We start from the raw sequence: 25,087 nt of genomic DNA on the forward strand, positions 1-25,087 counted from the left end.
GCGTGGCCCGGGCTGCGGGGCGTGGCCCGGGCTGCGGGGCGTGGCCCGGGCGGGAGCGCCGCCGTACGGCGCCGCCATGTTGAATGTGCCCCGTTGGGCGCCGCCATCTTGGCCGTGACCTGTGCGCGCCGCCATCTTGGGGCCCACGGTTGTCTTAGTGGGATGGGGGCGGGGGGGGGCGCAATTTTGCGACAGAATTTTGGGGTGTCTCCCCCCTCCCACAGCCCTTCGTGGGGGGGGACACAAAGCCCTGGAGTCCCCCCAATTTCCCCCTGAAATAACGAGCCCTGAGCGCAGCTTCGTTTTTAAAAACAAACTGTAATACGGAACCACCTCCCGGCCCCTCAGATCTGGGGGTTGAGACCTGGGGGGGCCCCAGCGGGGGGGGCAGCGTAACCTCCCCCCCCGGGCGCCCCCAAAAAGGCTCCGGCGCTGGGGAAGGGCAGGAGGTGCCCGGACAGGACGAGGGGCCCGAGGGCGTAAAGAGCGGCCGGATCCTCGGGGGGGGGTTGTGGGGGCGCCGGGGGGGGCGGGGGGGGCCCCCCCATGGTCTCCGTGACCCCCCCGGGCCCGGGGCCCGCCCGCCGTTTCTTGCCCTTGGCCGTGACCTTGCGGTTGCGCGTCTGGATCCCGTCCTTGCGCATGGTCAGGGGTCGGTTCACCTGGAGGTAAAAGGAGGGAGGAACCCAGGCGTTCGGGGGGGGGACCCAGGCATCCGGGACCCCTCCACGGTGACGCCCCTCCTCCTCGGCTCCCCCCAAATCCCCAAAATCCCTTCCCAACCCCCGCCCCCCCCGTAAATATGCCCCATGGTTGAGGGATCTCAGGGATTTGCAGGGGACCCAGGCGTCCGGGAGGGACCCAGGCGTTCGGGAGAGGGGAGGGGGGAACCAATATTGCGGGTAGGAACCAAAGTTTCGGGTCACGGGGGCAGGGGGGGCCGGTAAAACGCGGTGTACCGAGGCAAACGGCGGGCCGGAAATGAGGCCGTACGGAGGCAAAAAGGGGAAACCGGAAGCGAGGCAGCACAAGTGCCCACAGAGACCGGAAGTGAGCTTTACCGAGGCACACGGGCACCGGAAATCAGTTGTACCGAGGCAAATGGGGGGTTTTGGGGCTGAAAAAGCGGGTTTTTGGGGTGAAAAAGCGGGGTTTTGGGTGTCTCACGCGGTGCAGTTTGTAGTAGAGGCCGCAGGCGTTGCAGACGGGGTCCCCGCGGGGGCTGCGGCGCCACAGGGTTGTGGTGCTGGTCTGGCAGTTGCTGCAGACGGTGCCGGCGCGTTTGCTCACCAGCTGGAAACGGGGCGAAAACGCGGGATTTTGGGCAAATCCGGGAGGAATCGGGGGGAATTTGGGGGATTTGGGGGCGGGTGAGGGGGGGCTGGGGGTTTCTCGGGGTCTCCCCGGGTGCTTTTTGGGGTGAATTCAGGGGATTTTGGGGCTCGCCAGGTGCTTCTAGGGGTGGGTTCTGGTTATTTTGGGGTGATGTGGGGTATTTGGGGTTGGATTTGGGCTGGTTTGGGGTGAACTTGTGGGGTTTTGGCAGGTTTGGGGGTGAATTTGGGGGGGGTTGTGGGTTCTCTGTGTGCGGGTGGTTTTTGGGGCGATTTGGTGGGATTTTGGGGCTCACCAGGCGCTTCTTGGGGTGGATTCAGGTTATTTTGGGGTGGATTTGGGTTGGATTTGGGCTGGTTTGGGGGTATTTGGGGGCGGGTTTGGGGGGTTTTTGGGGGGGTTTGGGTGGATTTGGGGGGGTCTGTGTGTTCTGCGGGTGCGGGTGGTTTTTGGGGTGAATTAGTGGGATTTTGGGGCTCACCAGGCGCTTCTTGGGGTGGATTCAGGTGATTTTGGGGTGGATTTGGGGTGGATTTGGGCTGGTTTGGGGGTATTTTGGGGCGGGTTTGGGGGGTTTTTGGGGGGGTTTGGGTGGATTTGGGGGGGTCTGTGTGTTCTGCGGGTGCGGGTGGGTTTTGGGGCGAATTGGTGGGATTTTGGGGCTCGCCAGGCGCTTCTTGGGGTGGATTCAGGTTATTTCAGGGTCAATTTGGTTTGGATTTGGGTTGGATTTGGGCTGGATTTGGGTTGGATTTGGGCTGGTTTGGGGGTATTTGGGGGCAGATTTGGGGGGTTTTCAGGGGGTTTTGGGTGGATTTGGGGGGCTGTGTGTGTTCTGCGGGTGCGGGTGGTTTTTGGGGTGAATTAGTGGGATTTTGGGGCTCACCAGGTGCTTCTTGGGGTGGATTCAGGTGATTTTGGGGTGGATTTGGTTTGGATTTGGGCTGGTTTGGGGGTATTTGGGGGCGGATTTGGGGGGTTTTCGGGGGGTTTTGGGTGGATTTGGGGGGCTGTGTGTGTTCTGCGGGTGCGGGTGGGTTTTGGGGCGAATCGGGGGGGTTTTGGGGCTCACCAGGCGCTTCTTGGGCCGGATGAGGGGCCGGTTGTGGCCGTTGAGGCGGTGGTACAGCCCGCAGGCGTTGCACAGGTAATGGCCGGTGCCGTCCCGGCGCCAGAGCGGCGTCGCTGTCGCCCCGCAGTTCACGCACTCCCGCGCCTCTGCCCAGGACGGACCAGTAGGGACCAGTAAGGACCAGTATGGACCAGTGCAAACCAGTGCGGAGCAGTACGGAGCAATACGGACCAGTACAAATCAGTACAAACCAGTACAAACCAGTATAAACCAGTATGGACCAGTACAAGCCAGTACGGATCAGTATGGGCCAGTACAAGCCAGTACGGACCAGTACAGACCAGTACGGACCGGTACGGACCAGTATGGACCAGTACGGACCAGTACAACCCTCCCCAGAGCCCCCCGGGGCGGCGCAGCCCGGGCCGGGGTGACAACCAGCATAAACCAGTTTGGACCAGTGCGGGTAAACTGGTGCAGACCCATATGGGGCAGTGTAAGCTTGTCCCTCCCAGTGCTCCCAGTGCCTCCCAGTGCCCCCCAGTCCCTCCCAGTTCATCCCAGTCCCTCCCAGTTCATCCCAGTTAATCCCAGTTCCCTCCCAGTCCCTCCCAGTGCCCTCCTAGTTCATCCCAGTCCCTCCCAGTTCATCCCAGTTCCCTCCCAGTGCCCCCCAGTCCCTCCCAGTGCCCTCCTAGTTCATCCCAGTTCCCTCCCAGTCCCTCCCAGTTCATCCCAGTCCCTCCCAGTTCATCCCAGTTCCCTCCCAGTTCATCCCAGTCCCTCCCAGTGCCCTCCTAGTTCATCCCAGTGCCCTCCCAGTTCATCCCAGTTCCCTCCCAGTTCATCCCAGTCCCTCCCAGTTCATCCCAGTTCCCTCCCAGTGCCCTCCTAGTTCATCCCAGTTCCCTCCCAGTTCATCCCAGTCCCTCCCAGTTCATCCCAGTTCCCTCCCAGTGCCCCCCAGTCCCTCCCAGTCCCTCCCAGTTCATCCCAGTTCCCTCCCAGTTCATCCCAGTTCCCTCCCAGTGCCCCCCCCCTCACCGCAGGGCGGGGGCGGGGCCAGCAGGGCCCCCCCCGGGCTGGGGGAGGGGCAGCTCCGGGGGGGCTGCAGCAGCTCCAGGAACCGAGGGGGGTCGGGGGGGGGAGGGGCCCAGGGGGGACCCCCCAGGGACCCCAACGTCCCCCCCCCCTCCGGCCAGGGGACCAGGGACAGGCGGCCTGCGCGGGACAGACGGACGGACGTGAGGGGGGGGCGGGGGGACATGGGGACGATGGGGGACATGGGGACAATGGGGGGACATTGAGGACAAGGGGGGGACAAGGGAGAGAATGGGGGACAAGGGGGACAATGGGGGGACATGGGGACGATGGGGGGATCATGGGGACGATGGGGGACATGGGGACGATGGGGGACATGAGGACAAGGGGGGGACATGGAGACAATGGGGGGACATGGGGGTCATGGGGGGGACAGGGGGACAATGTGGGGGACATGGAGACAAGGGGGGGACAAGGGGGACAATGGGGGGACAATGGGGGGATCATGGGGGACATGGGGACAAGGCGGGAGACATGGGGACAACGGGGGGCAGGGGGACAAGGTGGGGACATGGAGACAATGGGGGGACAAGGGAGAGAATGGGGGACAAGGGGGACAATAGGGGGGATCATGGGGGACATGGGGACAATGGGGGGATCATGGGGACGATGTGGGACATGAGGACAAGGGGGGGACATGGAGACAATGGGGGGACATGGGGGTCATGGGGACAATAGGGGGATCATGGGGGACATGGGAACAATGGGAACAAGGGGGGACATGGGGGTCATGGGGGGGACAGGGGGACAATGGGGGGGTCAGGGGGACATGGGGACACAAGGGGGGATATTGGGGGCAATGGGGGGACATGGGGGGGGAGAACATGGGGAACAAGGCGGGGACACGGAGGGGACATTGGGGACAAAGGGGGGACATGGGGGTTGTAGGGGGGACAATAGGGGGCATGGGGGGACATGAGGACAAGGGGGGACAAGGGGGACATGGGGGGACAACAAGGGGGGACAATGGGGACACTGGGGGACAGGGGGGTACCTGTGGGGGGCAGGGGCCCCAGCAGCCCCCCCGGCTCCAGCCCCTCGGGCCCCCCCAGCCCCAGGAACGGCGGCGGCTCCTCGGGGAACGGGGGCGGAGGGGGGGCCCCGTCCGGCCCCCCCAGCGCCACAAACTCCATCCCGGACGCCTGGGTCCCCTCCCGGACGCCTGGGTTCCCCCCGGACGCCTGGGTCCCCTTCCGAACGCCTGGGTCCCAGCGGGGGTGGCGGCGACGGTGGAGCCTGCGGGGGAAAAAACACCCCCCCACAAAATAAGCACCCGGACGCCTGGGTCCCCTCTTTGGGGAGGGGGGGGTTCCGGACACCTGGGTCCCTTATTTTAGAGGGGGTCCCAGATGCCTGGGTCCTTCCCGGACGCCTGGGTCCCCTTTTTAAGGGGGGCTTCCCGGACGCCTGGGTCCCTTATTTTAGAGGGGGTCCCAGACGCCTAGGTCCTTCCCAGACGCCTGGGTCCCCTATTTTAGAGGGGGTCCCGGACGCCTGGGTCCCTCCCGGATGCCTGGGTCCCCTATTTTAGAGGGGGTCCCGGACGTCTGGGTCTCTCCCGGATGCCTGGGTCCCCTATTTTAGAGGGGGTCCCGGACGCCTGGGTCCCTCCCGGATGCCTGGGTCCCCTATTTTAGAGGGGGTCCCGGACGCCTGGGTCCCTCCCGGATGCCTGGGTCCCCTATTTTAGAGGGGGTCCCGGACGCCTGGGTCCCTCCCGGATGCCTGGGTCCCCTATTTTAGAGGGGGTCCCGGACGCCTGGGTCCCTCCCGGATGCCTGGGTCCCCTATTTTAGAGGGGGTCCCGGACGCCTGGGTCCCTCCCGGATGCCTGGGTCCCCTAATTAGGGGGTTGTCCCCATTATTTGGGGGGGGGGGTGTTGTCACTGACCTGGAGCCGTCGTGTCACCGCGGGACGGACGGACGGACGCGGTGGGGGAGGGGCCGGCCCCGCCCTTGGCAGGGGGGAGGGGCACTAGGACCCCACCCCCCCCCCTAAATTAAGGGGGGGGCACCCGGGTCCCTCCCCGGACGCCTGGGTCCCCTTCCGGACGCCTGGGTCCCCTCCTGGACGCCTGGGTCCCTGTTGCGGGGGGGGGGGGCAGTAAATTGAGGGGGGGGGTGGGTTGGGTCAGCACCCGGACGCCTGGGTCCGTTTTTGGGGGGGTCTGGGGTCACCCGAACGCCTGGGTCCCCTATTTGTGGGTGAGCACCCGGATTCCTGGGTCCCCTCCCGGACGCCTGGGTCCCTCCCGGACGCCTGGGTCCCCGGTGCGGGGGGGGGGGGTTGGTAACGGCCCCCGGGGCTGCCGGGTGCTGATAACGCTTATCAGATCCCAGCGGTTGCGTTTGGGGGGGGCCAGGGCGTGGCCGGGGGACCCAGGCGTCCGGGAGGGACCCAGGCGTCCGGGGCCCCCCCCCCCGAACCGTCACCCTTATCAGCCCCGGCCAGAGCGGGGGGAGCCCCCCCCGGTATTTATGTAGGTCCTACAGGAACCCGGGCGCCCCAGGGACCCGCGCCCCAAATTTGGGGGGTTTGGGCCCCAAATTTGGGGCTTTAGACCCAAACTTCAGGATTTTCGGCCCAAAATCCACCTGTTCTGGCACCAAAACGGAGATTTCCAGCCGGAAATTTGGGATTTTCAGCCCAAAATGCACTTTTTTGGGCACCAAATCGGAGGTTTCCAGCCCGAAATTTGGGATTTTTCAGAAAAGAAACACTTTTTGGGTACAAAAATTGACATTTCTTGTCCCAAATTTACAATTTTTAAGAGTAGAATTCAGTTGAAAACTTGAAACTGGGGCTTTTATCCCCAAATGTAGAAATTTCAACAAAAAACGCTAATTTTTTGTTTTCAAATTGTTCCTTTTCAGCCACAATTTGGGGTTTTTTTTGAGGTTTCTGCCCTGAAATTGGGGTTTTTAACCTCAAACTCAGGGGTTTTAGCCAAAAATCGTATGTTTTTGTCCCGAATTGAGATCTTCAGGCCCCAAAACTGAGATTTTCCCCCCAAACCCAGAATCTTTCTGCCCCAAATTCACAACTTTTGACCCAAAAGTCCCATTTCCAACCCCAAAATCCTGCTTTTTCACCCCAAAACCGCAGGGTGGTGCTGCTCTCACCTGCCATTTTGCCTCAAATCGGCGTTTTCGGGCCCAAAATTTCCACTTTTCACCCTCTCGGTGCTCCCGAAGTTGCAATTTCGGCTCCAAAATCGGCGTTTTCGGCCCCAAAATCGGCGTCTTTGTTTTCAACGGTGGTGTTTTCGGCCCCCAAAATCGGCGTTTTTAGCCTCAAACGCGCCGTCTCCGCATCGCAAAATGTGAATTTTCACCGTTTTTGAGGCCGTTTCGCTCCTTGGAGGGGGGGCGTGGAGGGGACCCAGGCGTCCGGGGGGACCCAGGCGTCCGGGGCTCACGGGGACCCAGGCGTCCGGGGCTCGGGGGGGGGCAGGGCCGGCACCAGGGGGGCGTCAAGGTCAAAGTCGGGGGGTCCCCGGACCCCCCCATGGGGCGGGGGGGGCGTCAGTTCCATGGGGCCGAAGAAATAGGGGTGGAGCAGAGCCTGGGGGGAAAAGGGGTTGGGGGGGGCCCGGACGCCTGGGTCCCTCCCGGATGCCTGGGTCCCCCGCACCCCCAGCTCCCCCCGTACACCTGGGTCCCTCCCGGATGCCTGGGTCCCCACCACCCCCAGCTCCCCCCAGATGCCTGGGTGCCCCCCGAACGCCTGGGTCCCCCTCACCCCCAGTTCCCCCCGGACGCCTGGGTCCCCCCCGAACACCTGGGTCCCCTGGATGCCTGGGTCCCCACCACCCCCCGGACACCTGGGTCCCTCCCGGATGCCTGGGTCCCCCGCACCCCCAGCTCCCCCCGGACGCCTGGGTCCCCCCCGAACACCTGGGTCCCCTGGATGCCTGGGTCCCCCTCACCCCCAGTTCCCCCTGGACACCTGGGTCCCCTCCACCCCCAGTTCCCCCCGGACGCCTGGGTCCCCCCCGAATGCCTGGATCCCCCCGAATGCCTGGGTCCCCACCACCCCCTGGACGCCTGGGTCCCCCAAGACGCCTGGGTCCCCCCGAACACCTGGGTCCCTCGGACGCCTGGGTCCCCCCTGAACACCTGGGTCCCCCAGATGCCTGGGTCCCCCCCGGACGCCTGGGTCCCCCCCGGACGCCTGGGTCCCCCGGACGCCTGGGTCCCCACCTGCGGGGCGCGCGGCCGCTGCCGCGGGTTGAAGCGCAGGAACTGGCCCAGCAGGTCCCGCGCGGCCGCGTCGGCCTCGGGCACCAGTTGCTCCAGCGGAGCCGCCGCCCGGCGCCCGAACCGGATCTTGGGGTAGTCGGGAAGGGTCGAGAGCTCCTGCAAACCAGTACGGACCAGTACGGACCAGTACGGACCAGCACCAGCGCGGGGTCGGGCAGCGCTCCCCAGCATCCCGCTACCCGCTCTAACGGTTCCCCAGTATTTCCCAGTAACAGCAAACACTCCCCAACGCTATCCCAGTATCCCCCCAGTATGCGTTAGCGGTTTCCCAGTATCTCCCAGTAACTCCCAGTGCTCCCCAAAGCCATCCCAGTATCCCCCCAGTATGCGTTAGCGGTTTCCCAGTATTTCCCAGTAACCCCCAGTGCTCCCCAGGGCCATCCCAGTATCATCCCAGTACGCGTCCATGGTTTCCCAGTATCTCCCAGTAACCCCAAGCACTCCCTGGCACCACCCCGGCACCACCCCAGTACATGTCAATAAGTTTCCCAGTGCCTCCCAGTCTCCCCCAGTGCCCCCTCTCCCTCTTCCCAGTTCCCCCCAGTCCATCCCAGTGCCCCCTGTCCCCTCCCAGTAACTCCCAGTGCCCCCTCTCCTCCTTCCCAGTTCCCCCCAGTCCATCCCAGTGCCCCCTGTCCCCTCCCAGTAACTCCCAGTGCCCCCTCTCCTCCTTCCCAGTTCCCCCCAGTCCATCCCAGTGCCCCCTCTCCCCCTTCCCAGTGCCTCCCAGTCCATCCCAGCGCCCCCTCTCCCCTCCCAGTATCCCCCAGTGCCCCCTCTCCTCCTTCCCAGTTCCCCCCAGTCCCTCCCAGTCCATCCCAGTGCCCCCTCTCCCCCTTCCCAGTTCCCCCCAGTCCCTCCCAGTCCATCCCAGTGCCCCCTGTCCCACTCCCAGTCCCTCCCAGTATCCCCCAGTGCCCCCGTCCCCCTTCCCAGTCCCTCCCAGTCCGTCCCAGTCCCTCCCAGTACGTCCCAGTCCCTCCCAGTATCCCCTCACCCCCTCCCAGTCCCTCCCAGTATCCCCCAGTGCCCCCTTTCCCCCTCCCAGTCCATCCCAGTGCCCCCTCTCCCCCTTCCCAATTCCCCCCAGTCCCTCCCAGTGCCCCCTCTCCCCTCCCAGTCCCTCCCAGTATCCCCCAGTGCCCCCCTCCTCCTTCCCAGTTCCCCCCAGTCCATCCCAGCGCCCCCTGTCCCCCTTCCCAGTTCCCCCCAGTCCATCCCAGTGCCCCCTGTCCCCCTTCCCAGTTCCCCCCAGTCCATCCCAGTGCCCCCCAGTCCATCCCAGTGCCCCCTGTCCCCCTTCCCAGTTCCCCCCAGTCCATCCCAGTGCCCCCCAATCCATCCCAGCACCCCCTGTCCCCCTTCCCAGTCCCTCCCAGTCCGTCCCAGTCCCTCCCAGTCCGTCCCAGTGCACGCACGGGCCAGGCGCTGGTGCTGGGGGTGCCGAGCGCCCTGAGGACGCAGCAAAGCTGCTCGATGTCGTTGTCACCGGGGAACAGCGGGGACAAGTTCAGCAGCTCCCCGAAGATACAGCCCACGGCCCTGGGGGGCACTGGGGTGACTGGGAGCGCTGGGAGGGGGACCCAGGCGTCCGGGGGGACCCAGGCGTCCGGGGAGAGCTGGGTGACCCCAGTATCCCAGCGCAAGGGGAAGCTGGGACCAGTATGGGGGGGGCAAACGGGCACTGGGAGGGCACTGGGGGGACACTGGGAGGGTACTGGTGGGTACTGCGAGGAGGACCCAGGCGTCCGGGGGGACCCAGGCGTCCGGGGAGAGCTGGGTGACCCCAGTATCCCAGCGCAAGGGGAAGCTGGGACCAGTATGGGGGGGGCAAACAGGCACTGGGAGGGCACTGGGGGGACACTGGGAGGGTACTGGTGGGTACTGCGAGGAGGACCCAGGCGTCCGGGGGGACCCAGGCGTCCGGGGAGAGCTGGGTGACCCCAGTATCCCAGCGCAAGGGGAAGCTGGGACCAGTATGGGGGGGGCAAACAGGCACTGGGAGGGCACTGGGGGGACACTGGGAGGGTACTGGTGGGTACTGGGAAGGGGACCCAGGCGTCCGGGGGGACCCAGGCGTCCGGGGAGAGCTGGGTGACCCCAGTATCCCAGTGCGAGGGGAAGCTGGGACCAGTATGGGAAGCGAAATGGGTGATGAAAGTGTACTGGAAGGGTACTGGTGGGTACTGGGAGGAGGACCCAGGCGTCCGGGGGGACCCAGGCGTCCGGGGAGAGCTGGGTGACCCCAGTATCCCAGCGCAAGAGGAAGCTGGGACCAGTATGGGGGGGGCAAACGGGCACTGGGAGGGCACTGCGGGGCTACTGGGAGGTACTGGGAAGGGGACCCAGGCGTCCGGGGGCCTCACCACAGATCGACTCCTTCGTCGTACTCGCGGGCGCCGTAGAGCAGCTCGGGGGCGCGATACCACCTCGTTAAGCCAACCGCTTCGTTAACGAGGGGGACCCAGGCATCCGGGAGAGGACCCGGGCGTCCGGGAAGGGACCCAGGCGTGCGGGGGCGGGGGGGTGGGTACCTGGTGGCCACTTGGTGGCTGTAGGGGCGTCCCCGGGGGGGCCCCAGCACTCGCGCCAGCCCCAGATCCGCCACCTTCAGCCGCCCCCGCCCGTCCAGCAGCAGGTTGGCCGGTTTCAGGTCCTGTGTCCCGCCCCGAACGCCTGGGTCCCTTTTCCAGTACCCCCCAGTGCCCCCCCAGACCCGTCCCAGCTTCCCCTTGCACTGGGATTTCCCAGCTCTCCCCGGACGCCTGGGTCCCTCCCAAACTCCTGGGTCCCCACTCAGATTTTGGGTTCCCCCTCTGAACTCCTGGGTCCCCTCTAAAATCTTGGGGTCCCCGTTGGACTCCTGGGTGTCCCCCCCAATCTTCCCCCTGCCGCCACCCGAATTCCTGGGTCCCTCCCGAGCCCCTGGGTCCCTCCCGGACTCCTGGGTCCCTCCCCAATCTTCCTCGCCCTTGAACTCCTGGGTCCCCCCCCGAACTCCTGGGTCCCTCCCGAACTCCTGGGTCCCTCCTGAACTCCTGGGTCCCCCCCTCCCAAACTCCTGGGTCCCTCCCCAATCTTCCCCGCCTGCCCCCGGACTCCTGGGTCCCTCCCGGACTCCTGGGTCCCTCCCCAATCTTCCTCGCCCCCGAACTCCTGGGTCCCCCCCGAACTCCTGGGTCCCTCCCGAACTCCTGGGTCCCCCCCTCCCAAACTCCTGGGTCCCTCCCCAATCTTCCCCGCCCGCCCCCGGACTCCTGGGTCCCTCCCGGACTCCTGGGTCCCTCCCCAATCTTCCTCGCCCCCGAACTCCTGGGTCCCTCCCGAACTCCTGGGTCCAGCCCCCGAACTCCTGGGTCCCTCCCGAACTCCTGGGTCCCTCCCGAACTCCTGGGTCCCCCCCTCCCAAACTCCTGGGTCCCTCCCCAATCTTCCCCGCCCGCCCCCGGACTCCTGGGTCCCTCCCCAATCTTCCTCGCCCCCGAACTCCTGGGTCCCCCCCGAACTCCTGGGTCCCTCCCCAGTCTTCCCCCCCCCCCCCCCCCCGAACTCCTGGGTCCCCCCCCGAACTCCTGGGTCCCCGCTGACCCTGTGCAGGATGCGCTGGGCGTGGCAGTGCCCCACCCCCCTCAAGGTCATGGCCAGCAGCGCCCGCACGCGGGGGGGGGGCAGGGGGGCGGGGGCGGCGCGCAGGAGCCCCCCCAGGTCCCCCACCAGGAAATCCAAGGTCAAGATCACGGCCGGGCCCTGGGCGAAGGCCGCGCGGAGACGGACGACCTGGGGGGGACCCCGAAGTCAGGGGGGGGGACCCCAAAATATTGGGGGGGGGGGGGGGGAACGACCCAGGCATCCGGGAGGGGGGGTCTGATGTGGGGTTTGGGGGGTTCTCAAGGTCAAGGTGGTGGGGGCAAGATTTAGGGGGGGACCCCAAGATCCAGGGGGGGACCCAGGCATCCGGGAGGGACCCAGGCGTCCGGGAGGGGGGGGGTCTCATGTGGGGTTTGGGGGGTTTTATGGGGTTTGGGGGGGGGTCCTCAAGATCTATGGGGGGGTTGAGGTCTCCTGGGGGGCACCCCAAGATCTGGGGGGGACACCTCCAAAACCAGGGGGCGTACCCGAAAATAGGAAGGGGGGACCCAGGCGTCCAGGAGGCGGGGTCCGATGTGGGGTTTGGGGGGTTTTGGGGGGTAAAAGGGGTTGGAGGATTCAGGGAGGGGTCCCCAGAAAGGGACCCAGGCGTCCGGGGGGGACCCAGGCGTCCGGGAGGGGGGGTCTGATGTGGGGTTTGGGGGGTTTTGGGGGATTGGGGGGTTCAGGGGGGGTCCCCAGAAAGGGACCCAGGCGTCCGGGGGGGACCCAGGCGTCCGGGAGGGGGGTCTGATGTGGGGTTTGGCAGAATTCTGGTGGGGGTTTGGGGGGTAAAGGGGGACTGGGGGGTTCAGGGGGGGTCCACAGAAGGGGACCCAGGCGTCCGGGGGCGGCGCTCACATGCGGATGCTCCTGGACGCGGCGCAGCGCCTGGATCTCCCGCAGGGTCTGGGCGGGCAGCCCCTCCTCGGGGCGCCTCAGCGGGACCTTCTTGAGCGCCACCAGCTCCCCCGTCTGTGGGGGGGGGACACGGCCATGTCCCCACAGACCCCCCAGGAAAGGACCCAGGCGTCCGGGGCCCTCACAGGCCTCCCCCCCGCTCCGAGGCCCACGAAACCCCCTCAGAGCCCCCGGCCCCGCTCCCACGGCGCCCAGCCCGACCTCTCGGTCCTTGGCCTTGAACACGACGCCGTGGGCGCCCTCCCCGATGCGGCCCAGTATGATGTACTGGTCCATACTGGTGCGACTGGGCCGGCCGGCGGGGCCGAGCGACGCGGGGAGCGGGGGATTGTGGGATGCTGGAGGACCGCAACCAGGCCACGCCCCTAGCAACCGCGCCCCGCCAATAGGAACGCGGCCCCGTCCCCTAGCAACCGCGCCCCGCCAATAGGAACGCGGCCCCGTTCCCTAGCAACCGCGCCTCGCCCCCTGCGCCCGGCATTCCGCACACCCTGGCAACCACGACCCGCCCCTTAGCAACGGCGGCCCCGCCCCTCCGCGTCATTCACTCACCCCGCCTTTCTGATTGGTGGGAGGCTTCGCGCGGCTCCGCCCCTCCTCCGCCAGTCATCCGTTTCGCCTCTCTGATTGGCGGCAGGCTTTGCGCGGGCTGGGGGAGCGCGCGGTGATTGGTCGGCGCGAAGGCTCCGCCCGTTTCTCCTCAGGCTCGGCGGCGCCGCTCTCCCCGCTCCTCAGCGCGAAGAAGCGGCCGGTGGGGCGGCGGCTCCGGAGCCGGTTTTTGGGGCGCCGGGGGGGTCCCCGGGGCCGTGTCCCGTTGGCAGGCGCACGATGGCGGCGCTGCCGCCGCGGGAGTTCGCGGCGCAGGTGCTGCCCGGCTGCGTGATCCCCACGGCGAGCCAGGGCCTGGCCCAGCTCTGGCCGCTGCTGCTGCTGTGTCTGGGGGCGCGGCTGCTGCACCGGCTGCGTGAGTGCGGCGGGACGGGGCACCCCGTGAAACCGGGGGGACCCTGGGGCGGGGGGGGCACCCGGGGGTTGGGGGGGGGGGAGCAGGAGTTTGGGGGGGCACCCGTGAAACTGGGGGGGCACCCTGGGATTTGGGGGGCACCCAGGGTTTGGGGGGGAGCAGGAGTTTGGGGGGACACCCGTGAAACTGGGGGGAGCAGGAGTTTGGGGGGTCATCCAGGAGTTGGGGGGGAGCAGGAGTTTGGGGGGACCCCCATGAAACTGGGGGGGACCCTGGGGCTGGGGGGAGCACCCATGAAACTGGGGGGGGCACCCGGGGGTGGGGGGGGCACCCATGAAACTAGGGGGTCCCCAGGATGCTGGGGGGGCACCCAGGGTTTGGGGGGGAGCAGGAGTTTGGGGGGACCCCCGTGAAACTGGGGGGGGGCACCCATGATGTTGGGGGTCCCCCGGGGGTTTGAGGGTTCAGCCGCGATGCCGGGGTTCCCGTTGCAGCGCTGCCGCGGGGGTCCCGGCACGTGGGGGCGGCGCTGGGGGGGCTGCTGGCCCTGCTGCGGTTCTTCGGGGCGCAGGCGCTGTGGGTGCTGCTGCTCAGCGCCCTCTGCACCCTCACCCTGCGCCTCAGCCGGCCCCGCGCCCAGCGCGGGCTCTGCCTCGGCCTGGCCGCGCTCTGCTACCTGCTCATGGGGTACTGGGGCAAACTGGGAGCGCTGGGACGGACTGGGGGAGCGGTTCGGGGGGTACTGGGAGGGACTGGGAGGCACTGGGAGGGGGATTTGGGGCACTGGGAGGGGGGTTGGGGGGACTGGGAGGCACTGGGAGGGACTGGGGGGAGGATTTGGGGCACTGGGAGGGGAGTCGGGGATACTGGGAGGGACTGGGAGGGACTGGGTGGAGGATTTGGGGTACTGGGAGGGGAGTCAGGGATACTAGGAGGGACTGGGAGGGACTGGGAGAGCGGTTTGGGGGCACTGGGAGGGACTGGGAGAGCCGTTCGGGGGGACTGGGAGGCACTGGGAGAGCCATTCAGGGGCACTGGGAGGCACTGGGAGGAGGATTTGGGGTACAGGGAGGGATACTGGGGACACTGGGAGTGGGACTGGGGGCATGAGGGGGGGGTTTGGGGCACTGGGAGAGAGGTGGTGGATACTGGGAGGCACTGGGAGCAACAGGGAGAAGGGATTGGGGGGACTGGGAGAGATTGAGGAGGTATGGGAGCACTGGGATGAACTGCGAGTGCGTTAGGATGAACTGGGAGTAACTGGGAATCACTGGCATGAACTGGGGGGGGTCACTAAAATGAACTGGGATTAGTTGGAGTGAACTGGGAGTCACTGGGTGGAACTGGGGGGGGTCCCTGGGGAGAACCGGGGGGGTGCCACTGGCCTAAACTGGGCCAAACTGGCCGCCCCCCCAGGGAGCTCCACATGGTCGACACCGTCACGTGGCACAAGATGCGAGGTGAGGCCCGCCCCGGACGCCTGGGTCCCTCCCGGACGCCTGGGTCCCCCAAACTCCTGGGTCCACCCAGGACGCCTGGGTCCCTCCCGAACTCCTGGGTCCCCCAAACTCCTGGGTCCAACCGGGACGCCTGGCTCCCCTCAAACTCCTGGGTCCCCCAAACTCCTGGGTCCCCCCCCAGATGCCTGAGTCCCCCCCGAACGCCTGGGTCCGTTCCGACGTCCTGGGTCCCCTCAAAGTCCTGGGTCCCCCTTGGACACTTGAGTCCCCCCTGAACCCCTGGGTCCCCCCAAACTCCTGTATCCCCCCCCGAACGCCTGGGTCCATTTTGAGGGGGGGGCCCCGCCAAGTTTTGGGGGCCCCCCCCTCGTAACCGCGCGGGGTTTCAGGGGCGCAGATGGTGGTGGCCATGAAGGCCGTGTCCCTCGGCTTTGACCTTGACTGGGGGCGGGTGCCCCGCCCCGGGGGGGCGTCCCCAGGGCCGGGGGGGGACACCCCCCGTTTTGGGGGGGTCCCGGGCAGGGGGGACCCGTCCCCGCTGCAGGTTTTGGGGTACCTGTGCTCCCCGGGAACCGTCATCTTCGGGCCCTGGGAGCCGTTCGGGGCCTATCTGAGAGCGGCCGAGGGGCCCCCCCTGGTACGGGCGCCGGGAATTGGGGGCTTGGGGGCAAGTTTGGGGGGGAATTTGGGGGTTCGAGGGGGATTTTCGGGCGAGTTTTGGCTGGAATTTGGGGAGGTTTTTGGGGGATTTGGGGGGAATTAGGGGGTTTGGGGAGATTTTTCAGGTGATTGTTGGGGGAATTCACGGAGAGTTTGGGGGTGTCGAGGGAATTAGGGGAAGTTTTGGGGAATTTGGGTTTTTTGGGGGGAGATTTGAGGGGATTTGGGGGAATTTGGAGTTTTGGGGGGATTTCGGGTGGAGTTTGGGGGGAATTTGGGGATTTGAGGGAGTTTTGGGGAAAATTTTGGGGGAATTTTAGGTGGAATTTGGGGGGGGGTTGGTGATTTGGGGGTTTCTGGGGCCCACGGCGGTTTGGGGGGTGAGGGGGATTTGGGGGGTTTGAGGTGAATTTGGGGTCCCGGGGGGAGTTCTGTGGAATTTGGGGGAGAAGCGGTTGGTTTGTGTGGGTGACACGAGGAGATTTTGGGGAGAACCCGTCGCCAGGGGGTGGATTTGGGGCAGTTCGAGCGGGTTTGGTGCCCGGGGGGGCACTCGGAGTTGTGGGGGGATTTGCAGGGGGGGGGTTGTGAACAGTGGGGGGGTCTTGATTTTGGGGTGATTTGGGGGATTTTTGTGCCCCCCCCAGAGCTGGGCCTGGGCGCGCAAGGGGCTGCGGAGCCTGGGGCTGGCGCTGCTCTGCCTGCTGCTGTCCGCCTGCCTGGCGCCGTTCCTGTTCTCCTGCGTCCTCCCGCTCTACGACACCCAAAGCCTGCGCCGGTGAGACACCCCGAAAACGGGGGACACCCCGAAACCCCCCGGACCCCAAAAACCACCCCAAACGCACCCAAAATCCCCCCCAGGACTGACCCTTTGCCTCCCCCCGGCTGCCAGGAGCGTCTTTGCCAGGTGAGATTTGGGGGTTCAGGCGGTTTTGGGGGGCCAAGGGAGGCCTGGGGTTCTTTTTGGGGGGGATTGGGGGTTTTTGGGGTGGGGGAGGGAATGTGGAGGGGACATGGGGGGTTTGGGGGGGATTTTGGGGGTACAGGGGCTTGGGGGGGTTAAGGGGAGGTTGGGGGGTTTGGGAGGGTCTGGGCTTCTTTTTTTGGGGGGGTTGAGGGGTTTTGGGGACTCGGGGGGGACACAAGACATGGGGGTGTCCCCCTCCATGTGCCTGTGTCCCCAAAACCTCACGGTTTGTCCCCAAACGTCCCCCGCTGTGTGTGTGTGTCCTCCCGGTGTGTCCTCCCGTCCCCCAGGTGGCTCCACGCCTACGAGAGCGCCCTCTCTTTCCACTTCAGCAACTACTTTGTGGCTTTTCTGTCTGAGGCCACGGCGACCATGGCGGGGTCAGGGGTCACCGAGCACCACGGCAACCTGCGCTGGTGAGGACCCCGGCATCCGGGGGGGACCCAGGCGTCCGGGAGGGACCCCAGCGTCCAGGGGACCCAGGAGTCCGGGGGGACCCAGGCGTCCAGGGGACCCAGGAGTTCGGGAGGGACCCAAGTGTCTGGGGGACCCAGGAGTTCGGGGAGGACCCAGGAGTTTGCAGGGGGACCCAGGAGTTCGGGAGGGACCTAGGTGTCTAGGGGACCCAGGAGTTCGGGAGGGACCCAGGAGTTTGGGACGGACCCAGGATTTCAGGAGGGGACCCAGGCATCTGGGAGGGAATCCAGGACTTCGGGAGGGGACCCAGGCATCCAGGAGGGACCCAGGCATCCAGGAGGGACCCAGGCATCCGGGGGGGACCCAGGCGTCCGGGAGAGGGGCGCGGGGGCCGTGTCATCCCCCCGTTTGGTGCCGACGCCCCAGGGACCTGACGGTGTCGCGGCCGCTGCGGGTGGAGCTGCCGCGTTCCATGGCCGACGTGGTGACCAACTGGAACCTGCCCATGTCCCGCTGGCTCCACACCTGTGGGTGAACTGGGAGCGCTGGGAGGGCTCACCGGGGCGGGGGGGAACACGGGCACTGGTTTAACTGGGGGCACTGGGGCCGCCAGACGTGTTCCAGACCGCCCGGCGCTTGGGGACCTTTGCTGCCGTGCTGGGAACCTACGCGGTCAGCGCCCTCCTGCACGTGAGTGTCACCCTGAGCCCCCAAACCCGCAGATCCCCCTGACCCCCCTTGTTTCCCCAGGTTCCCCTGACCTCCCCAAACCCTCCCCAGACCCCGCCATGTCCCCCTGAGCCCCCCTGGGTCCCCCAACCCCCTGTGTCCCCCCCAGGTCCCCCCTGACCCCCCTTGTCCCCCCCAGGGCCTCAGTTTCCACTTGGCCGCCGTCCTTCTGTCCCTCGGCCTCATCACCTACGTGGAGCACAGTGAGCGCTGGCCCTTTAAGGGCGAGGGGGGCGGGGCCGGGGGAGGCGTGGCCAAGGGAATGGGGGCGGGGATGAGAGAATGAGAACAGGAAGAGCCAGGGGGCGGAGCCTAAATGAATGGGCGGGGCCAAAGAAGGGGCGGGGCGTGATGGGGTGGGCGGAGCTAAATAGGTGGGTGTGGCCTGGAGGGAGCATGGGTGGAGCCTGGAGCGGGGTGGGTGGGGCTTAGTGGGGTGGGAGGGACTTAGTGGGGTGGGTGGGGCTTGATGGGGTGGGGCTAAACGGGGGGGGCTAAAGTGGGTGGGTGGAGCCTGAGGAGGTGGGGGGCGGAGCCTGCAAAGAAGGGGGCGGAGCCCAGAGGGAGCTGCACGGTCCAGAGGCGGGGCCTGTGCAAGGGGGCGTGGCCAGGGGTAGGGGGGCGTGGCCGGGGTACTGAGCCGGGGGCGGGGCCTGCGGGAGGGGGCGTGTCCCGGGCTGACCCCGCCCCTCCTTTAGCGCTGCGCTGCCGCTTGGCCGCCGTCCTGGACGCCTGCGTCCTGTCCAAGCGCTGCCCCCCCGGCTGCGCCCACCGCAACAAGGACGTGAGTGACCCACGGGCCGGGGGGACACGTCGGGGTGTCCCCCCCAGCCCCCCGACACCCCGTGTCCCCCCAGGCGCTGTGGGTGTGGGCGCTGAACGGGGCGCTGGGGGCGCTGGCGCTGTTCCACCTGGCCTACCTGGGCGCCCTGTTCGACATGGAGGCCGACGACGCCGTGGAGGAGCAGGTGGGCATGCGGCGAAACCCCCCGGGATCCAAACCCCCGACAGTCGCCCCAAAATCCATTCGATTGGCCTTAAAACTGGCACTGAGCCCCCAACTCCGAGTGGGTTTGGGTGCCATCTTGGGAGGGTCAGGGCGTCATCTTGGGTGTCCCGCTCACCATAATGGGGCATTGGGCGCCATATTGGGAGGGTCAGGGCGTCATCTTGGGTGTCCTGCTCGCCATAATGGGGCATTGGGCACCGTTTTGGGAAGGTCGGGGCGCCATGTTGTGTGTCCCCCCCCTTTCCATAGGGTTACGGGATGTCCTACACCATCCGCAAGTGGTCGGAGCTGAACTGGGCCAGTCACTGGGTGACCCTGGGCTGCTGGGTGCTGGCCCGGCTCCTGCGCTGAGAGCTGGGAGGGACTGGGCACACTGGGAGGACCAGGGGACCATAGAGAGCGGCTGCACTTCCCCCCGCCCGGTGCCCGTCGAGGCCTCTCTATGGTCCCCCCCCCCCCCACCAACTGGGCGGAAGTGGCGCCACGCGGCCGGGACCAATAAAAGGCTCCGCTCGCTTCTTCCCGCTCATCAGCAGCCAATGGGAGGCCGCGGTTCTCCCCTGTAGGCATCAGTTTGACCCAAACTGGCTGATTTTATCCCAACACTGACATTAAACCCGGGTTCCGCAGGGCCCCGGGGGGCGTCTATAGGGCCTGGGGGGGTCCGTATGTTCCCTATAGGGCCCAGGGGTCCGTCAGGAGCTTTTGTCCTTGGAGGGGAACCTGCAAGAGAGAGAGAGACCCCAGGGTTGGGGGCGTCCCTATGGATTCTATAGGTCCCGGGGGGGGGGGGTCCCTATGGATTCTATAGGTCCCAGGGGGTCCCTACAGCTCTTATATGGTCCTGAAGGGGTCTCTATAGGCACCACGGGTTCCCTATGGGCTCTATAGGGGTTCCCAGGAGGGTCCATAAGGCTCCTATATAGTCCCGGGGGGATCTCTATAGGCTCTGGGGGGGGATGCTGATGGATTCTATAAGTGCCCCATGGATTCCATGGGGTCCTCTATGGATCCTATGGGTTCTATAGGTCATTAGTGGGTTAGTTCACGCCGGGGGTCCCAAATCCGCCTTTATTGGCCCCGATTGGTTGTTAAAAACGCGCCGGCCCCGCCCCCCCCCCTATAAAATCTGTACATCAGCCTAACGAGCCCCCTTAACTAACCCGGGGGCTCGCGGTTAATGAGGCCCCGCTAACAAACCCGGGGGGCTCGCGGTTAACAAGCGTTAATGAGGCCCCAGCGGCCCCTCGTTAACTAACGAGTCCCGGCTCAGAACAGCCCCGAGGTCTCGGGCCTTCGTCACTTAACGAACCTTAATGAGTCTCCATCTAACGAGCCCCAAGATCTGGGTCCTTCAGCTCCTAACGAACCCTGAGGAGTCCCCACCTTAATGGGCCTTAACGAGGCTCCAGCTCCTAACGAGCCTCAAGACCTTGGTGCCTCTTCACCTGATGAGCCTTAATGAGTCATGAACACCTGATGACTCTTAATGAGTTCCCACCACCTTGTCATGAACCTTAATGAGTCTGCATCTCCTAATGAGCTCCAAGATCCTGATCCTCATCATCTCGTGAAAGTCAATGAGTTCCCACCACCTTCTCATAAACCTTAATGAGTCTCCATCTCCTAACGAGCCCCAAGATCTCCATCCTCATCATCTGATGTTCCTTAACGAGTTCCCACCACCTTCTCATGAACCTTAATGATTCTCCACCTCCTACCGAGCCCCAAGATCTTGATCCTCATCATCTCATGGAAGTTAATGAGGCTCCATCTCTTAACGAGCCCCAAGATCTCAATCCCCATCATCTCATGAAAGTTAATGAGTCTCCATCTCCTAACAAGCCCCAAGATCTTGATCCTCATCATCTCATGACCCTTACTGACTTCCCACCACCTTCTCATGAACCTTAATGAGTCTCCATCTCCTAACGAGCCCCAAGATCTCCATCCCCATCATCTCATGAAAGTTAATGAGTCTCCAGCTCCTAACGAGCCCCAAGATCTTGATCCTCATCATTTCATGAACCTTAATGAGTCTCCATCTCCTAACGAGCCCCAAGATCTTGATCCTCATCATCTCATGAACCTTAATGAGTCTCCATCTCCTAACGAGCCCCAAGATCTCAATCCCCATCATCTCATGAAAGTTAATGAGTCTCCATCCTCATCATCTCATGACCCTTAATGAGTTCCCACCACCTTCTCATGACCCTTAATGATTCTCCACCTCCTACCAAGCCCCACGATCTCCATCCTCGTCATCTCCCGAGCCCTAACGAGCCTCCACCACCCCAGGAGCCCCGAGCTCCCCCCTCCCCGGCCCCCGCCGTTACGCCCCCACTGACTTGTCCTTGTCCCCCCCGTGTCCGTGTCCGTGTCCCGGCGCCGCCGCGTGGCCGCGGTCCCGCGCGGGGCGGCCGTACAGGTACACGGCCAGCAGCACCATGGCCGTGCCGGCCAGGAACGGCGCGCGCGGCCGGAAGCCGAACAGCTGCACGGACGCCGCGGTGGACGCCACCACCGCCAGCGCCGTGGCGAAGCCCTTGAGGATGTTGTCGGCGTATCTCACCACCACGGCCACCAGCAGCCCCCCGGCCGCCTGGTTCACCACCACGGCCCACACGGCCGCGTTGTAGCCGTAGAAGAAGCCCAGGGCGGCCACCGAGGAGCCCTCGGCCAGCAGCATGGCCAGCAGCGCCACCACGGTGCCCACGGCGCCCAGCTGCACGTTGCGCAGCCAGATGGAGCCGCCCGTGCTCTTGAGCAGCCGCTCGAAGTAGACGCCGGCGAAGCCCGAGGACAGGCAGGAGGTGACGACGGCCGCCAGCCCCACCAGCTGGTTCTGGGGGGGGCCGGGGGCCGCGGACGGCGCCGGCGGCGCCGGCTGGAGCTGGTCGGTCTGCACCAGGGCCACCCCCACGAACAGCAGCGCCAGCGACACCCACTGCGTGCGCGACAGAGACGTGCCCAGCAGCAGCACCGAGAACACGGCCGTGGTCAGGATCTTCAGCTGGTACGTCACCTGCGGGGACAGGGGACAGTGAGGGGACAGGGAACAGCGAGGGGACAGGGAACAGCGAGGGGACGTGGGGATGGGATAGAGAACACGGCCGTGGTCAGGATCTTCAGCTGGTACGTCACCTGCGGGGACAGGGGACAGTGAGGGGACGTGGGGACAGTGAGGGGACGTGGTCAGGATCTTCAGCTGGTACGTCACCTGTGGGGACAGGGGGCAGTGAGGGGAGAGAGGACAGTGAGGGGACATGAGGACAGGGACATGGGGACAGTGAGGGGACGTGGGGACAGTGAGGGGACATGGTCAGGATCTTCAGCTGGTACGTCACCTGCGGGGACAGGGGACAGTGAGGGGACAGGGACAGCGAGGGGACAGGGACAGCGAGGGGACGTGGGGACAGTGAGGGGACGTGGTCAGGATCTGGAGCTGGTACGCCGCCTGCGAGACACAGACAGTGAGGGGAAAGTGAGGGGACATGGGGACAGTGAGGGAATATGGGGACAGGGACATGGGGACAGTGAGGGGACGTGGGGACAGGACAGAGGATGTGGGGACAGGTACGTGGGGACATGGGGACAGTGAGGGGACGTGGGGACAGGACAGAGGACATGGGGACAGTGAGGGGACGTGGGGACAGGACAGAGGACACAGCCGTGGGCAGGATGTGCAGCTGGTACGTCACCGTGGGGACAGGGACAGTGAGGGGATGTAGGGACAGGGACGCAAGGACAGAGGGACAGGGACACAGAGTCCCAGGTGCCACCAGGACCCCAATCTCCCCATTGTCCCCGGTGTCCCCATTATCCCCAGTGTCACCTGGGACGTGGTTCCAGCAGGTTGGAGATGGGGATGGGGTGGGGACACAGAGCCCCCAAGTGCCACCAGGTCCCCACTGTCCCCATTATCCCCAATGTCCCCATTAACCCCCATGTCCCCAATGTCCCCGCTGTCCCCAGTGTCACCTGGAAGGTGGCAGCGGGCAGGTTGGAGATGGCCACGTACTGCAGGTTGTTCTGGAAGGTGTAGATGAGGGAGGGGACGGCCAGGCGCAGCGTGTCCCCAAAGTGGCCCAGCACCGCGTCCCGCAGCGTCTGCGCCGTCTGCCGCACGCTGCCTGCGACACAAGGTCACAACGTCCCCACAGTGTCCCCAAAGTGTCCCCAAAGTGGCCCAGCACCACGTCCCGCAGTCCCCTATGCCCTGATGTCCCCAACTATCCCCCAATACCCCCACGTGTCCCCAAGCACCCCGCAATGTCCCCTGATGTCCCCAAGTATCCCCAATGTCCCCAAGCACCCCCCATATCCCCTCATGTCCGCAACTATCCCCAATGTCCCCAAGTGTCCCCAATGTCCCCTGATGTCCCCAACTATCCCCCAATGCCCCCAAGTGTCCCCTGATGTCCCCAAGTATCCCCTGATGTCCCCTCGTGTCCCTGGTGACAGAGCAGGACACAGTCAGCCCCATCATGACCCCCCTCTCTGTGTCCCTTGATGTCCCCAAGTGTCTCCCATGTCCCCAGCCGTCCCCTCATGTCTCCAGGTGTGCGCCAATGTCCCCAAATATCTCCCCATGTCCCCTCGGTGTCCCCTTGTGTCCCCCCAAACCCCTCCCTCCCCAATGTCCCCACTGTCCCCCATCCCTGACGTCCCCCTGTCCCCAGTGTCCTCATGTCCCCAATGTCCCAGTTCTCACCGCGGTGCTGCAGCAGCACCAGCCCGGCCGTCCCCTTCATGGCCTCGGCCATCACCCCAAGTACCGTGTCCTCATTGTCCCCCACTGTCTCCCGTGTCCCCCATGTCCCCATTGTCCCCATATGTCCCCTCACATCCCTGTGTCCCCAATGTCCCCCATGTCCCGGTTCTCACCGCGGTGCTGCAGCAGCAGCAGCACCAGCCCGGCCGTCCCCTTCATGGCCTCGGCCATCACCCCAAGTACCGTGTCCTCATTGTCCCCCAATGTCCCCTCATGTCCCCGTGTCCCCAATGTCCCCCACTGTCCCCTGTGTCCCCAACGTCCCCCATGTCCCCGTGTCCCGGTTCTCACCGCGGTGCTGCAGCAGCAGCAGCACCAGCCCGGCCGTCCCCTTCATGGCCTCGGCCATGACCACGGCGGTGCTGGGCAGGAACCGCTCCCCCGGCCGCGTGCGCACGTACCGGATGCTCAGCACCAGCGACGCGTTCTGCAGCACCAGCACCCCCAGGCTGGCCAGCCGCAGCCGGCGGGACCCTGTGGGGCCAGACCCACACACTGACCCATAGAGACCCAGAGCTGACCCAAAACAGACCCAAAACACACCCAAATTGGACCCAAAACTGAGCTACAGTGACCCACAGCTGCCCCAGAACTGCCCCCCAGGCTGGCCAGCCGCAGCCGGCGGGACCCTGTGGGGCCAGACCCACACACTGACCCATAGAGACCCAGAGCTGGCCCCTATAGCCCCAGCAGACCCCCCCATAGCCCCCCAGAACCCCTTATATCCCCCCCAGTCTCCCCTATAGGCCCCTATGGATCCCCCTGTAGCCCCTTATAGGCCTCTAAAGACCCCCCTATCGCCCCCACACCCTCCTGTAGCTACTTATATCCCCCTCTAGCCTCCCCAGACCCCCCCAATAAGCCCCTATCGACCCCCCATAGCCTCCACACCCCCCTATATCCCCCCCCAGACTCCCCTATAGGCCCCTATGGATCCCCCTATAGGCCCCACACCCCCCTATAGCCCCCTATATCCCCCCCACATCCCGCTATAGGCCCCTATGGATCCCCCTATGGCCCCCACACCCCCCTATATCCCCCCCAGATCCCCCTATAGGCCCCTACGGACCCCCCTATAGGCCCCACACCCCCCTATAGCCCCCTATCCCCCCCCAGATCCCCCTATAGGCCCCTACGGACCCCCCTACAGGCCCCACACCCCCCTATAGCCCCCTATATCCCCCCCAGATCCCCCTATAGGCCCCTACGGACCCCCCTACAGGCCCCACACCCCCCTATAGCCCCCCCAGACTCCCCTATTTGCCCCTATGGATCCCCCTATAGGCCTCATACCCCTCCATTGCCCCCCCAGCCCCCCCTAAAGGCCCGTACGGACACCCTTACAGCCCCCCCAGGCCCCCTATAGCCCCCCATAGCCCCCTATAGCCCCCGCACCTTTCTGGGCTCCCGCGTCTCCTCCTCCTCCCGCCGCCGCCGCCGCTGCCGCTGCCATGGTGGCACCTGCCCGGCCCGCCCGCGCCGCTTCCGCATCGCGCGTCACATCCGCTTCCGCCCGCGGAGCCGCCGCCGCAGAGCGGTAGAATAGAGAGCAGCTTGGGCCGCGGCTAGAGAGGAGCCGCTGGAGGACCTAAGGGCGGGGGGGGGGGGGGGGGGTGTTTCGACACGCCCCCTTTGGCGCGCTCGGCCAATCAGCGTGCGGGCCTCGCGCCCTTCCCGCGCTTTCCAACGGCCGCCGCGCGCCCTTCCCGCCCAATCGCCGCTCGCCTCGCCGGCCACACCCCCTTCTTCCAACCCGCCCAATCGCCGCTCGCCTCGCCGGCCACTCCC

At 65.8% G+C, this 25,087-nt stretch overlaps 4 protein-coding genes across 6 annotated transcripts; 1 reads left to right on the forward strand and 3 right to left on the reverse strand.

Annotated features, from left to right (window-relative positions):
• Window positions 1-298: 298 nt before the first annotated feature.
• Window positions 299-4,726, reverse strand: GATA1 (GATA binding protein 1). Its single transcript, XM_065653312.1, has 5 exons — window positions 4,503-4,726; window positions 3,452-3,628; window positions 2,408-2,553; window positions 1,168-1,293; window positions 299-662 (listed from the first exon to the last, which is right to left on the reverse strand). The coding sequence occupies exons 1-5, from the start codon at window positions 4,639-4,641 to the stop codon at window positions 345-347; spliced, it is 906 nt and encodes a 301-aa protein (XP_065509384.1). The 5' UTR covers window positions 4,642-4,726; the 3' UTR covers window positions 299-344.
• A 678-nt stretch (window positions 4,727-5,404) lies between these two features.
• On the reverse strand, window positions 5,405-12,648 carry CDK20 (cyclin dependent kinase 20). 2 transcript variants are annotated; one of them, XM_065653310.1, is made up of 9 exons: window positions 12,521-12,648; window positions 12,260-12,373; window positions 11,360-11,548; window positions 10,306-10,427; window positions 10,138-10,200; window positions 9,190-9,313; window positions 7,712-7,867; window positions 6,632-7,073; window positions 5,405-5,591 (listed from the first exon to the last, which is right to left on the reverse strand). In XM_065653310.1, the coding sequence occupies exons 1-8, from the start codon at window positions 12,593-12,595 to the stop codon at window positions 6,924-6,926; spliced, it is 993 nt and encodes a 330-aa protein (XP_065509382.1). In that variant the 5' UTR covers window positions 12,596-12,648; the 3' UTR covers window positions 5,405-5,591; window positions 6,632-6,923. The 2 variants fall into 2 exon arrangements, with proteins under 2 accessions (XP_065509382.1, XP_065509383.1); XM_065653311.1 differs by lacking the exon at window positions 11,360-11,548.
• A 399-nt stretch (window positions 12,649-13,047) lies between these two features.
• On the forward strand, window positions 13,048-19,055 carry PORCN (porcupine O-acyltransferase). 2 transcript variants are annotated; one of them, XM_065653306.1, is made up of 13 exons: window positions 13,048-13,283; window positions 13,778-13,970; window positions 14,700-14,743; window positions 15,133-15,380; window positions 16,051-16,181; window positions 16,296-16,310; window positions 16,703-16,786; window positions 17,214-17,314; window positions 17,401-17,477; window positions 17,656-17,719; window positions 18,215-18,300; window positions 18,374-18,484; window positions 18,775-19,055. In XM_065653306.1, the coding sequence occupies exons 1-13, from the start codon at window positions 13,148-13,150 to the stop codon at window positions 18,874-18,876; spliced, it is 1,392 nt and encodes a 463-aa protein (XP_065509378.1). In that variant the 5' UTR covers window positions 13,048-13,147; the 3' UTR covers window positions 18,877-19,055. The 2 variants fall into 2 exon arrangements, with proteins under 2 accessions (XP_065509378.1, XP_065509377.1); XM_065653305.1 differs by having other exon boundaries at window positions 16,661-16,786; window positions 18,775-19,054.
• On the reverse strand, window positions 19,012-24,785 carry SLC35A2 (solute carrier family 35 member A2). The gene is made up of 5 exons (XM_065653326.1): window positions 24,695-24,785; window positions 23,591-23,773; window positions 22,507-22,658; window positions 20,874-21,550; window positions 19,012-19,248 (listed from the first exon to the last, which is right to left on the reverse strand). The coding sequence occupies exons 1-5, from the start codon at window positions 24,750-24,752 to the stop codon at window positions 19,221-19,223; spliced, it is 1,098 nt and encodes a 365-aa protein (XP_065509398.1). The 5' UTR covers window positions 24,753-24,785; the 3' UTR covers window positions 19,012-19,220.
• Window positions 24,786-25,087: the final 302 nt, after the last annotated feature.

This window comes from Caloenas nicobarica, chromosome 29 (genome assembly GCF_036013445.1).
Source record: "Caloenas nicobarica isolate bCalNic1 chromosome 29, bCalNic1.hap1, whole genome shotgun sequence".
Taxonomy (NCBI): Eukaryota; Metazoa; Chordata; class Aves; order Columbiformes; family Columbidae; genus Caloenas; species Caloenas nicobarica.

Excerpts from the sequence above, each read along its gene's own strand:
- GATA1 (XM_065653312.1), bottom strand. The coding sequence starts at position 4,641 with ATGGAGTTTGTGGCGCTGGGGGGGCCGGACGGGGCCCCCCCTCCGCCC. Across the intron at positions 3,629-4,502 it reads GGGGCCCCTGCCCCCCACAG|GCCGCCTGTCCCTGGTCCCC; the intron begins GTACCCCCCTGT and ends TGTCCCGCGCAG. Across the intron at positions 1,294-2,407 it reads TCCGGCCCAAGAAGCGCCTG|CTGGTGAGCAAACGCGCCGG; the intron begins GTGAGCCCCAAA and ends CCCCGTTTCCAG.
- PORCN (XM_065653305.1), top strand. The coding sequence starts at position 13,148 with ATGGCGGCGCTGCCGCCGCGGGAGTTCGCGGCGCAGGTGCTGCCCGGC. Across the intron at positions 13,971-14,699 it reads CTCTGCTACCTGCTCATGGG|GGAGCTCCACATGGTCGACA; the intron begins GTACTGGGGCAA and ends CCGCCCCCCCAG. Across the intron at positions 17,720-18,214 it reads CATCACCTACGTGGAGCACA|CGCTGCGCTGCCGCTTGGCC; the intron begins GTGAGCGCTGGC and ends CCCCTCCTTTAG.
- SLC35A2 (XM_065653326.1), bottom strand. The coding sequence starts at position 24,752 with ATGGCAGCGGCAGCGGCGGCGGCGGCGGGAGGAGGAGGAGACGCGGGA. Across the intron at positions 23,774-24,694 it reads AGACGCGGGAGCCCAGAAAG|GGTCCCGCCGGCTGCGGCTG; the intron begins GTGCGGGGGCTA and ends CTGGCCCCACAG. Across the intron at positions 19,249-20,873 it reads CACGGGGGGGACAAGGACAA|GTTCCCCTCCAAGGACAAAA; the intron begins GTCAGTGGGGGC and ends TCTCTCTTGCAG.
- CDK20 (XM_065653310.1), bottom strand. The coding sequence starts at position 12,595 with ATGGACCAGTACATCATACTGGGCCGCATCGGGGAGGGCGCCCACGGC. Across the intron at positions 11,549-12,259 it reads GCGTCCAGGAGCATCCGCAT|GTCGTCCGTCTCCGCGCGGC; the intron begins GTGAGCGCCGCC and ends GGTCCCCCCCAG. Across the intron at positions 9,314-10,137 it reads GACGAAGGAGTCGATCTGTG|GGCCGTGGGCTGTATCTTCG; the intron begins GTGAGGCCCCCG and ends AGTGCCCCCCAG.